Raw genomic sequence first — 12,806 nt, 5'->3', positions numbered from 1 at the left:
AGTTGTTACACAATAAAAATTGCACTACTTACAAACTTCTTCCAGTTTGTATCTTTTCATATTGTCTACTTATGTAATATAATCGCATGTGTAATTATTAAATAGGAATTAATAATTAACCAGTTTTTCTGGTTGCAACCCGAGTAAAGCTTCGCGATGACTAAAATTCCGACTGTTATCGCGAATAATCCTGGAAAATGTATTTTTCCGATTGAATCCGGCCGAGCGGTGGGAAGGCATTCGTCGCGAGCGATTAAATTTTCAGCTCGTCGCGTCGACCCGCGGGATGCAAATTGAAATTATCTGGTCTCGCAGAATGAGAAGAGGATGAACCACTCGAGGCACGGCCACGAGTTACCTCGTTCCGCGAGTCTTTCGGTTGATGAAACGCCTCTTGTACGGGAAAAACGCCAAGCTTTTACGAATTTACATATTAACGCTACCTCTGTAGTTGAAACTTCAGAATTCTCCTCCGGGCTTCGACGAAAATTAACCATATCGTTAAATGGCATGACTAGCGAAATTCAAATATGATTAGTTTAATTCTTCGGACATTTTATAAACTTTCTTCTAAAAGCCACATAATTATATATTTGCAAGACTAGACAGTATTTTTAATTATCCTTGATATGAAATCCTGGAAGACAATAAATTTGCGAGTGATTATTTATTCATACGAGAATCTCAAAATAATTCATGTTCGCTTTAACCATCCTTGATATAAAATTCAGTAAGACAAACGACAGAATATCTCTCGAAATCGTTTTAAAAAGCCACGCTTTTATAAGATTTAATAGAATTTATATATTTATAAGAGGTTGGTAGTGTTTTTAATTATCTTTGATACGAAATTCTGAAAGACAGATTTGCGAATGATTATTTAACCATGCGAAGATCTAAAAATAATTCATGTTCGTTTTAACCATCCTTGATACGAAATTCAGCGAGACAAAAGACAGAACATCTCTCGACGCCCGAAAGGTACACGTGCATTTTCTAACAAATCGTGCAACCTATTAAACGTGACAGATATGAAAATTGCGGGGCGAGCGACGACCTGGAAAAAGATCCTACATAGACACGCGCGTCCGCATACACGTGTACAGTTAGAATTCGATACGTGTCGCCGCGGCGTTAAACGAGTTCCGCACCGCATTTCGCGGAGATCTCTGCGACCGCAATAAATCCGGGCGTCGCGTCGTTGCACGCGGATCCACGCGATGCGCCAAGTAACCAGAACTCTGATGCTTCGTTGAGAAAGTTATTCAAGCGAGTTTTTAACGTTTCGAGTTATATCTCTGTTCTCTGCGATTTAATCCCTTTCAAAGAATATTGCTACCAATAAGATTGAGTGTCTCTCAGATAAGAAAAATTATCAATTTCGCGGAATATTGAAAATTATTGATATTTTATCATCGTTTTTACCATATCGCTATTACTATCTTTTTTAAATCTTTTAAATGTCGAAATTATTATTATTATTATACCAAATCTTAGGCAATAGGCTGGTATTCAGAGTCATTACTTATATTTAAGATCGCCTTAAGCATTTGCTTAAGTCTCTGTTTCCTGTACAAGACAGGGACTGGAAATATGGGATAGACAGGGATAGCAAATGCTTAAGATGATCTTAAGAATAAACAACGACTCTGAATACCGGCTATAGACTTGATTAAAAAAGTAAAAATATTATAGGGTGCAGAGAAGATTTTGCTTGCGACGACAATGTGTCTATGAATAGCCAAAGTTTAGAAACTGAAGCACATGTTAAATCTATCAGGTGTGCATTCCATCCCCGGATAATCTTCAAAGTTTCCTATAATATTATTAAATTCTGTTCCATAACTAAATATGACGATAGGGTCACTAGTGATGATCATATCTCTGTTGTAAAATATAATTCCATCGTATTAAAACACATTATGAACTGAATGGTGGAATGAAATGGTAAAAGGGAAATGGTAATCGTTTACTTGTGACAAAAACAATGATGAATGCGAGTTTTTAGATTTGCTTTTTCTATACGTTGAACAAGTGTTTTAATTGAGTCTAATAAGATAAGATAATTTGAAAGAACTTGGCTACATTTAATGGCTCTATTACTTTCCTTATGTTGTTGAATTTTTTAAATCTGTTGTGTAGGAAAAAGAAATACTAAGCCATTTTATTATCCTCATTCAGAGTTTCAGTTTATGTTTGAAACAGTATTAAATAAGAAAGTATAACTCAAACTTGCGCCAAACTTTGCCTTTGTATTAAAATTTCGATAGACATAGAAATGTACATTTATAAAGTGTAGAATAGAAATCGTGTGAGAAGTTGGATTCTATCGAAATGAAAGGACAGAATTAATGTGCGCGAGGATAGAAGTTGAAGCGGATGCTAAACGCGAGATAGAGAAAGGATTAAGAGAGACGCGCGTCCTTGTTGCGAAGGACCGTATCGCCGGCTCGTACGCGTCTCCTACGTAAAAGAGGATAGGCGGTTGGTGCATCGCATCGGAAAATCAATGCAGCGGGACCAGCAGGGGCTTTAATCCGACCGGTCATCGACGTTTGATCCATTTTTCTCCAGGAGCAACTAGCTACGAAATAAAATCCCCCCACCTTCCCTCTGCTCTCCCGTTCTGGTCCGCGCCTCGTCCTCGTTACGTTCACCCTTCGACCTGGCTGGCAACCCTTCCCCCTGACCTACGCCCTACATCCGCCCCGGTGTCCCGGTTTCTTCGTTGTCCCGAAAACTGTTACGCCGGGACCGAGAATCGTGGATGGAAAATATGCTCTTTAATGTCTATCCGCCGTTTGCCCCTTCCGTTCCCGCGTTTGTTCCTCAGTCGTTGCATTAATGGACTTTTCATTCGCCGTAAACAGGTCGGAGGTTTTAGGGAAAATCAATGTCTACTGGTGTAGTTTTTTAAAACGAATTTATTGCAAATATTACTGTTTTCTACATTAGTAGGATGTTCGTCAGTTTTGCTAAATAATAGTAATAAAGTAGTATAAATAAATACAGTTACTGATACATCTTGCTATTACGTTTGTTTAACTGATTTCCGACGATTGAATAACCATGGAACGTTTTTTGCCTCGCAGGTATGTTCACCGTCGTGGATAGAGTTCCAAAGTTCCAATACAGTCTGGCTCAGTGGAAGATCGTCGTGACGCATTATGGTGGATTAGCCGGCCTAGCCTTCGTCGGAGTTCTCCTGGCCGCGATTTTACCCTGCGTTGGCCTCTTCTTCTGCTGCTGCCGATGCGCCGGCCACTGCGGCGCCAGAAGCCAACCGTTTGACAAAAAGCACGATCACTGCCGGAAAGTGATACTAAGCATGGTGCTGATCGCCGTCGCCACTATTATACTGTAAGTGAATTTCAGTCTCCGCTTTAGAGTTCTAATTAATGAAACACTGTGGCATATTGCGTTTGATAAAATGGGGAAAATGATAAACTTTCTGATAAAGTTCCTTTGATGCAATTGTTTGAGAACTGATAAGGTTTACCGATAGTAAATGATTGCAATGGGAGAATACGAGGTCAGCTCGTTTTTAATAAATTCGATGCAAGAGTTAATTTTAAAGAAAGGACTGCAAGCAGAGGAGGTCAAAGCATTGAAAAAAATCTCTTCTCAGCGTTCGACCCAAATACTTCCCTAATTAATTTCTCTCTACTTGAAGTATCAATATCAATCGTGGGGCGATGCTGCGCTCAAAGGCTCTGTATCGATAAATATAAATAATGCTCGAGCAGGGCTCTTGCGATTCATTTGTTTTCCTGCAAGTAGAATTGCAAAACGCGGTTTGCAGATTTGGCGTGGTCTGCGCGTTCGTCACGAACGAGTATATGCAAGACGGGACCAAAGACCTGCCCAACAACGTTAAGGCCAGTCTGAACGACGTGAAACTTTACTTAAACACGACCAAGTCCGAGATCCTGGCCCTCCTCCAGACGAACTTTGACGAGCTCGAGATCAACCTGAACAACATTCTTCAGGCGAGCGGCAGGAGCGTCACCGAGCAGCTCGCGGTTTATTCGCATGCGGTTTCGTTGACCAATCTAAGCGACATCGTGACCGGATTGAAGTCCGTCCAGGAAGATCTCAAGACCATGCACACGATCACCAGGGAATTGAGGACGAACGCTAGCATATTGGAAATCAGTATGTATTATTTTTCATGAACCGCGGTTGAATAAAATATAGAAACGAACATGAGATTGTTGTTGCAAATAACAGTTTAGCTGTTCATTCGACTAAACGAAGCACGCTCAAATTAACGGAAATTAAATTTCAATGAGTAATGCAACTTTGATTAATTGGGGAGATCCCTTAGTCTTAGAAGAGTCGTAATTCTTTTTTTCAGACATACGGAAAATTAAGCTGAATCTTATGATTGTGCTGAACGATTGTAGCGCTCATAATCAACGCTGCAAACAGGTGCAGAACGAGTACGTGAATCAGATGATGATGCAAGTTGAGTTCGACAAGGTACCACGACCACGTTGCTTTGCTTTCGCTTCACTCGTATACGTCCTCACTGATCTAATCTTCTTTTTAATTTACACGCATGCAGTACATGGATCGATACTTCCCGAAGGTATGATTTTATCTCATCAACTTTTTAAACGAAACAATGAGAAATATATAATGATATCGTACACTATTCCTCGGTTTTTCTCACGTCGAAACAATGATAACTTTGTTTCTGCTTCGATTATTACTATAGACGTTTTTCGTTTCAATTTCTCTTTTACTTTTGCCCTCGAACGGTATTGCTTCTTCTGCTTAATTTGTGAATTAAAAAGAAGATGAATTTCATTTGCTTGTGTTCTCGTGAACATGTAGTAGACCAATGGATATTTTGTAGCGAGCAGTTTTCGTTGTGCTAGAATAACAATCTTAAATACAAAAATATATTACAACTATAATAATTTGTTTTTTTGACCCTTTCGCTATGAGTACAGTTGCTGATCATTTTACTGTATATCTTCTGCTTCTGTCTTCATTCACACGAGTCATACCACGGTCTCTTCTACATGTTAACGATTTCTCATAGCTGAAACGACGCTGGTAACGAAAGGGTTAATCTTTATGGATGATCAGCCATTGGTTTACGCGTAGAATCATTGTGTAAACTTATCTGATTCCATGCTTACCACAAAAATAAAATAGCTTCAGTCTGTAAGTCATAAGTTAAGGCATGTGAACTTTCGATTCTGTGTATAAAAATTTCATATATGTATGTCTGTGTGTCGTTCATTGGATACCTCGATTAACGTTTAGAAATCACCGTCTGCTCTGTTAACCTCCACCGTAAATCGACGAGACGAAAGAACAGTACATACAATTTATTTTTCATTTGTTTAGGGACGATACGTAGCGGGTGAGCCGCGAGAACTTTTCATATGAATCACGTGTACTTACGTACTCTACTTACTTACTTACTTACTTACTTACCTTGCACAGTTTTCTCTTCTGCGAATTGAAACTTGTCAAACACGTCTTAGAGACATACTTTGCGTTCTCGACCGGCAAGCACTCTATGCATTCTATCAGTCTGCGATGAACAGCTTTACTTCGAGACTTCACACGTTACGTTTCATATGCACTTCTCATTTACATACATACGTACATACATACATACGTACATACGTACACGTAATCGTTTCTCTCTAGCCCATTGACACACGTCTCGTTTACATGTTCATTTAGAAAGACACCAGCATGACACTATGCTCTAGAGATAGGTCGATTCGTCAACGCTTGAAACTCGGATCCGATACTTAGCGAATTGTAAAACCACATGAAGGTAGAATTAAGAGGCGTTTTCGAGTTTCGAGGGGTTTCTCATTTTTCATATTTCATTCATTAACTCTACGTTCCTCTCATTCGGTGTTTCACCAAGTCGTAGTTGTCACGCTCTTACCTGTGACGGATAATACGCCAGTTCTCGTCGGGAACGTCGAAATTCGATCGTTGGAATTCTCTTACAGCTGCCGAACGTCACGTCCGCGTTGGACAACATCTCGAACCTGATGAAGGACAACATCGTGTCGGAGGTCGGCAAGGGCAAGGAAGAGTTCCAGAAGATACAGGACGACATCCAGCACGCCGTAAATCAGACCATACCCGTAGTCAGCGCGAGCATAAGGAACGTGGGCCACTTCCTGATCCAGCAGGCTCAGAGCATGATGATGCTCGTCGATAGAATAAACGGCGACATCGACAAATTGATAAAACACTTGAACGTCGCTCAAACGCACATTGATCAATATTCGCCATACAGGTAAGAGGATACTCTAAGTTTAACCGAGGTACAGACATATTGCTTTAAATTCAAGATCCAAGAATTAATTCCGTTACGGACATTCTATTCTAGGTACTACTTGGGCCTTGGAATATCAGCGATACTACTGATCGTTTTGATGTGTCTAACATTCGGTTTGTTCTGTGGCATTTGCGGAAAACGTCCCGATGGATACGGAGATGATTGCTGTAACAAAGGATCCGGGGCACGGTTCCTCATGATGTGAGCGATTTAACAACCATGATTGTAATAGCTGTGAGGTACACAGAACGTGTGGATGCTATTCTATCTCGTGGAATTTGTGCAGGGCTGTTTGGATCATCTTCCTCTTAACGAGTGTCCTGATGGTGATCACCGTCGTTCACATGGTTACCGGTGTTCTGGTTCAGAGGGCCATCTGCGAGCCGCTGAAGAATCCGCAAGATAACAGGATGTTTGCATTGGTCGACGAGGTTGTACAAGTCAAACAGCTGTTGTATCCAAACAATTCCAAAGCGGACATCAACATGAGTTACATAGTCACGTAAGTGTTTTACTCTATTGATAATAATATAATAAATTTCCATTTGAGTTCCTATAATTGGCGAAGAATATCATTAGGTTCAGACTTTCTATAAATACGTATCATTTATTCACGACAGAGAATGTCACTGGAACAGAACGCTGTATGAAGTTCTGAAACTGAAGTATTTGTTCGACGTGACCTCGTTGCACGATTACCGCGGCCGCTACGATATCAATGATACCATTCAACAACTGCAACGGAAAATCAGTTTGTCGCCGGGTGTGATAATCCTCACGGATACCGCCAAGAAGAAATTGAACGAGCTCGCTGAGAGCGGCTTGAGCGACATCAAGTTCTATCAATACATAGACGTTCTCAAGGACAACATCACGAACATTAATTTAGAACACCTGGCGAAACAATTGAGGGACATAGCGACTGAATTGCCTACAGGCGATATACAGGACAGATTAAACGAGAGTTCGATGAATCTCGAGAGCTATCATAGAGATCTGATCAGGCCTATGACGATGCTTAGCGAGCAATTAGTGACGAAGGCCGAGGCGCTAGAGGAGAAGATCAAGTTTAATCATACTTCAATGGCTGAGGCTATCCACCATCTCGTCGAAGAAGTGACGAAGGCGCAGGACATTCTGAACACCGACGGGCCGGAATACGTAAAAGAAGTGAGTCGCGATTTTTCCCGTAACTCTTATTCGTCAATTTCATTTCTTCAAGCTAATCAGTTTCTCGCGTATTGATTCTAGCTGGCGACCAACTTTGGAAACGCTTTCCTTCTTCAAGTCGACGGCTACCTTGAGCGTGTCACCGACAGTGCGTTGCACACGGTTGGTCGATGTGGTCCTGTGTCGAACGCGTATAATGCAACGCTCGTCGCTGGTTGCAACAGGATTCTAGATCCGTTTGTAAGTGTGTTGATTAATAAAATAACCAAATCGAATTTGAATGTTCTTCTGCAATCTGTTTTATTTACTGTTCTGTTTGCAGAACGGCTTCTGGGCGAGCGTCGGCTGGTGCTTGGTCCTCTTCATCCCGACTATAATCTTGTGCGTGAAACTGAGTGCTCTCTACCAGAAATCGGATCCTTACCCGGGGCCTCTAGTCGAAGCGTAAGTTCCTTTCTTCAATTTTCACTCGAATTGAACCGAACCAAACGCTACTAGGTGTTTCCAAACATTATACGATTAGATTTATCGACGCATGCCAATTGGAAAATACCGAGTGTTACCTTTGTTGTTAAATCAGGATTATTTAGTGTCCCTTAAGACGGCGAGGTTGCACCGACTTTTGAAATCTGTTTGAAAAATATGAATTTTTAAATAACTAAACAACTTTTCAATGATTCATAATTTTTTATAGAGAATTTAATCATAGAACGATTCAATTAGAACGAACGATGCTTATATAAATTTGAATTTCGCCTAACATAGAAACGTTTGAAAACAAATGATAACATTAATAGCTTCAGTAATCTTCGCAAATTTTCTGGCCAAGCACCCTCTTACTTACGTAGAAACTGTTTTTAAATCTCTTCTATCGGCCTGGTAGTTAAATCGAGCTTTTCCAATTTTATTATTATTATTATTACTATCCACCGCATGCATCCAATTCGCGCTTGCAGTCTTCTCGTTGTACTAGTCGGCATGGATCATCTTATTATTATTATTATTACATTCGCCGTCTCTAACAATGGAATATACCGAAGTCTCATCCTCCGATTTTTATCAAATTTGCCAGAGACGTAGTTGTCAAAAAAATGTAAAATATTTTTATGAGAATTACGTTTATGCTAAATTTCATTGAAATCGGAGGATGACATTTCGGTATGTTCCCTTGGAAGAGACGTTGCAAATTGTCTGAATAAATCTCATCAGTAATTGGGTAACGCCCCGTGTTCATTGCTTATTCTCTCGTTGTGTCCATGTGCTCTTGACTAATCATTTGATCGTGCCGATCGTACGCATTCTTTTTGTTTCTGGTAAAGCGAATAAAACGAGGCTTTCTGAAAGAGGGAAGAATAATAACTACTACGCCTTTGAAAGTATCCTTCGTGACCGGAATTCTTTAATCTCTGATACAAACTGAATCTTCTAATTTTAATTCTTTATACGATGTACTAATTTTAGATCGTGAAATTGAATGAGAGATTTTTGAGCTTCTTTAAATGGTCATTGAATTCCTGTTCACATCTGAGCCAGTAGTTTATGATTAAGTTGAAAAGAAAAAGAAATAGTAGCTGTCTAATGTGTGGAATGGTTGTTGGAATCTAACTGCTAACACGCTCCGTTCCAGCGAATATTTGTATGACGCGTACGCAGACAGGGATAACATACCCCTTACTCAGTAAGTATATTACAACCAGCCAAATTGCTCGCATGCCGAAACTAGACGAGTTATATTGTTGAACATGTCGCATGCTCGTGTACCCGTTAAGTGAAACACGATTTTAATAGCTTGCCTCACCATCCGATTATACTCTTCGTACCCTGAATATGTTTTTCCACGATCATAAACACGGTTACTGTTAGCTACAAGATAATGCGTAGAGTGATTTGGTTCACGAAACCATCGCCTCCCTCCGTCTGCTTGAAACATCCCTTAGGATTAAAATTAATCATCCTAAAATGATATATTGTGAAATCCAAATTGTGCAACTTGTCTGATAAGAAGTTGGCGTAGTGAGTAGCATCGTGTGATTTACGTAATTTAAAGCTTTTATTATTTAGGCGAAAGATTTAGAAGTTCATTTTTTTTTGCTATTTGATATTTGTCCCGACGCCTTCTGGATTTAAACAGTCTGTGGTCTTTTATCGGAAAATAGAATTACATGCTCACAGTCTAAATCCAATTATTGTTTGTGAAATAAATTGAATAAAATTAAAATCTCTGCCCAGAAGGTGTTCAACTTTCAGTACCTTACTAACGCTCGTGTGTACTACATTTTCCTAGCGCTTTCGACTAGCAATCGCACTGACAAGAATTCGTATAGTACATCGAGCCGGATTCGTCAGATCGAATTTATACATGTACGTCTGAAAAGAAAATTTAATATATTTTCTTGGATTTATACATATAGAACTGCCAGTCTGTTTAAAAAGGATAAATCAGTTTCATCTTATTTTTATCAGTGATTCCATATAAACGTCATGATTATTATTATTATCATAAATCAGTCATGATTCTATATAAAAGAAATAAGATGGAAACGTAGAATAGAATTTCTTCATATGTACATTGAATAATTATATAAGGGAACCTATTGAAAAGTTAATCTCTTTATCTTATAAATAATTCGTACTCCAGTATTTATTATAATTGATTGTTTTTCGGGCTAAACAAAGCTTTCACGGGTTAATGCAAGATAAACAAGTATGTTCTTTATCTTTCTTCAGTATATAATCACATTTTATTTATCAACCTACGTGAGATTTAATCGAGCGTTTAATTTATGTTATTTTCATGATCCCTCTTTTTCTTTCCCTTTTAATTCCTTATGTACCGTTCTTAATCAGTATAAGACATGTTCCTCTCCTTTCTCTTCTAATATTTCCATAATAGAGCATTCCCTTAATAAGCCATGGCAGTCCTCTAACGAGAATTTCAACGTTTCCCACTCTCTTTCATATACACCATACTATACTATACACATCCTTTCATGCATCCTTTCATTATTGACTAGCCAGTAGCCAGTTTCAAACTACCAAATTTAGCTCTCGCTTATTAATAGTTTATGGCTATCTCCTTTACGTAATAACTTCTATTCATTTATATGGCATTATATATGGCAACGTGTCTCATTCTCAATATTCATTGAGTTATTAAAATATTTAGCAGCCTCGAAATGGAATTTTCTACTCTTCTCTTTTACATGAGTTACGGTCTTATATCTATGAAAATTATTGATTAACAGTTTGATACGTTCCTTCATCAGCGAATGCTAGTCGGTCGTCGCCACACAGATGTTAATTATTCGTAACACGTACAGAAAAAGAGCGAGAGGCGAACAGCTTATGTTAGAGGACACAGCATACATATACTTACACGACCACATTGACTACTATTCTCTAACTCGCATGAGACGACCGCGCGGAACTATGATTAACCGGTCTGAAACCGTGCGATTCTGCTTTTTGCAGCGTGCACGACAAGAAATACGTGTCACACAGCAGAGACCCGTACGCGAAGTACGAGAGCTACGACGGCCCGGCCGGCGGCTACAGCGAACGGGAACGAGTACCGGAAGCGCATCAGAGTACGTCCCACTACCATCACTATTCCAGATATTCCGACGTAGCGCCGAAGTAAGTGTCCAAACGAATCGTTACGAAACAGAGATTCTTCGGTGGTTTTTCAAAGCGACAGGATCATTCGTTAAGATCTGATTGAAGATCTGATAATCGATTTTGGGTAGAAACTCTTGAAATTCGATTGCAATAGTCTTGTACAAATCAGCTTTTCAGTAAAGCAGTTCGACCTTAAAATTGACAAGTTAATTGAATTTTGTTTTATACAAAAATTGATAAACCATCAAAGCATATTATAATATTTTTGAAGGGTGGGAGAAACACCTGAATCAAGAATCATGCTGTCGCTCGAAAGATTTCTTTTCTTTCCACTCATTTCACTTGAATCGTCACCTTCTTTCTATTCTTTAAAGAAGATTATATTTTTTTTAAGGAAAGAAAAAAATAGTTAACGTAAAATAGATCTTTGACCTAGCGAAGCGTAGTTATAGAATGACTTCTCTCGGGAGTTGTTTCCCGCGGGTCACTGTGTTAGCAAAAATGAAGGGGAATTCATATTTGGACGATTTTTACTTGCCCCTCCTTTTAATTTTACTCTCCCCCGCCCCCGACCGGCACAACTAGTTCACCTCTAATTTATTTTGCAGTTCCACCCCCACGTGGCGAAGCCACGAAATTACCGCCCCCTCCAAAACAGAACCTCAAAGTAAAGTCTTTAGCATATCGGTAGACACGCAGTAAGTTTTCGATTAAATCCATTCCATTCGGAGCGACGAAACTTTCAAATGAAAATTCTGAATACTCATCGCTTTCTGTGACACGTTACGCAAATTTTTCTCTTTCTTTTTTTTTTCCTCTTCTTTTTACCGTGATATTTTGTTTCACTCTGGGATGTACATTTTCATTTTTCGTTACCACCACTATCACTCTGTCTATCTCTCTTTCTGTCTATTTCCCTTCATCGGTGAGCAGGGTTCCCACTCATCGTTTCGTTTCTCCGATTCTTTCGAACGCTCGACTTAATACAAGATGGGATCAAGTTCCGATTAAAAAAAAGTACTTGCACGATACTCGATGGATGTAACAAGTTTTAAAGGACTCTGGTTGAACAAGCTCGTGGGTCTCATTGTTAGAAAATACTCGAAGAAGTATAGAGAACGGTCTCAGTGAGATAATTACAGGTAATTGTCTGCTACTCCTGGCGATGGGAACTGATAAATAATTCCGGGGGTAGTATTTTGTTATTAAGTCGTATGAAAGATATTATAGACTGCATGATTCACCCTGTGTATTTATTGTTAATATTGTCCGTAAAATTCCAAGATTTCGAGTAAAACTACAAACAGCTGAAAGCTTATTTTAACACTAGAACTCCTTTGAAATTAACTTCATTCTCTCAGTGAATGAAACCTAAGGATGTATTGGCTATATAGTCAATACCAAAAGTTTATGTACCTTAGAAAAACGCATTTCCTATAATTAAAAATAGTGCATTTTTCTTCTAATTTCGATATTTAATGAGTTACGTATGATTATTTGGCATTTTATTGATGTTGACAAAATCCGATCATCCGACCGTCGAAATGGCGAACTTTTGGAAAAAAATTTCGTTTTTCCTCAATAACTTCGAAACCCTTGGAGATACGGAAAAATTGCATAGAACCTTTTTTATAGAGGACGACGAGATCTACAATTTCTGTATAAAAGTTTTTCGCTAGCATTAATAGTTTACGAG

General features: G+C 39.0%; 1 protein-coding gene across 12 annotated transcripts in view; it reads left to right on the top strand.

Moving 5' to 3' along the window:
• Positions 1 to 12,806, top strand: part of LOC108629769 (prominin-like protein) — a 49,469-nt gene that overhangs the window by 31,575 nt on the left and 5,088 nt on the right. For 3 of the 12 annotated variants that reach the window (XR_003389768.1, XM_018032625.2, XM_018032628.2), the window contains exons 2-15: positions 3,093 to 3,360; positions 3,803 to 4,155; positions 4,358 to 4,482; positions 4,568 to 4,591; positions 5,167 to 5,175; positions 5,988 to 6,280; positions 6,374 to 6,523; positions 6,609 to 6,824; positions 6,943 to 7,492; positions 7,574 to 7,732; positions 7,815 to 7,936; positions 9,120 to 9,170; positions 10,964 to 11,128; positions 11,719 to 11,808. Coding sequence is in view for 10 of the 12 variants with exons in the window: in XM_018032625.2 (XP_017888114.1) it covers positions 3,093 to 3,360; positions 3,803 to 4,155; positions 4,358 to 4,482; positions 4,568 to 4,591; positions 5,167 to 5,175; positions 5,988 to 6,280; positions 6,374 to 6,523; positions 6,609 to 6,824; positions 6,943 to 7,492; positions 7,574 to 7,732; positions 7,815 to 7,936; positions 9,120 to 9,170; positions 10,964 to 11,128; positions 11,719 to 11,808 (2,575 nt within the window). In the remaining 2 variants the exon portion in view is untranslated. Of the gene's footprint in view, positions 1 to 3,092; positions 3,361 to 3,802; positions 4,156 to 4,357; positions 4,483 to 4,567; positions 4,592 to 5,166; positions 5,176 to 5,987; positions 6,281 to 6,373; positions 6,524 to 6,608; positions 6,825 to 6,942; positions 7,493 to 7,573; positions 7,733 to 7,814; positions 7,937 to 9,119; positions 9,171 to 10,963; positions 11,133 to 11,718; positions 11,809 to 12,806 lie in introns of those variants that run through there. The other 9 variants (XR_001916858.2, XM_018032630.2, XM_018032626.2 and 6 more) reach the window with 8 other exon arrangements.

Source organism: Ceratina calcarata, unplaced genomic scaffold (genome assembly GCF_001652005.2).
Source record: "Ceratina calcarata isolate Rehan_Ccalc_2016 unplaced genomic scaffold, ASM165200v1 scaffold586.2, whole genome shotgun sequence".
NCBI lineage: Eukaryota > Metazoa > Arthropoda > Insecta > Hymenoptera > Apidae > Ceratina > Ceratina calcarata.
Note: the sequence above shows the minus strand (reverse complement) of the source record. Positions and strands in the feature narration are given on the sequence as shown.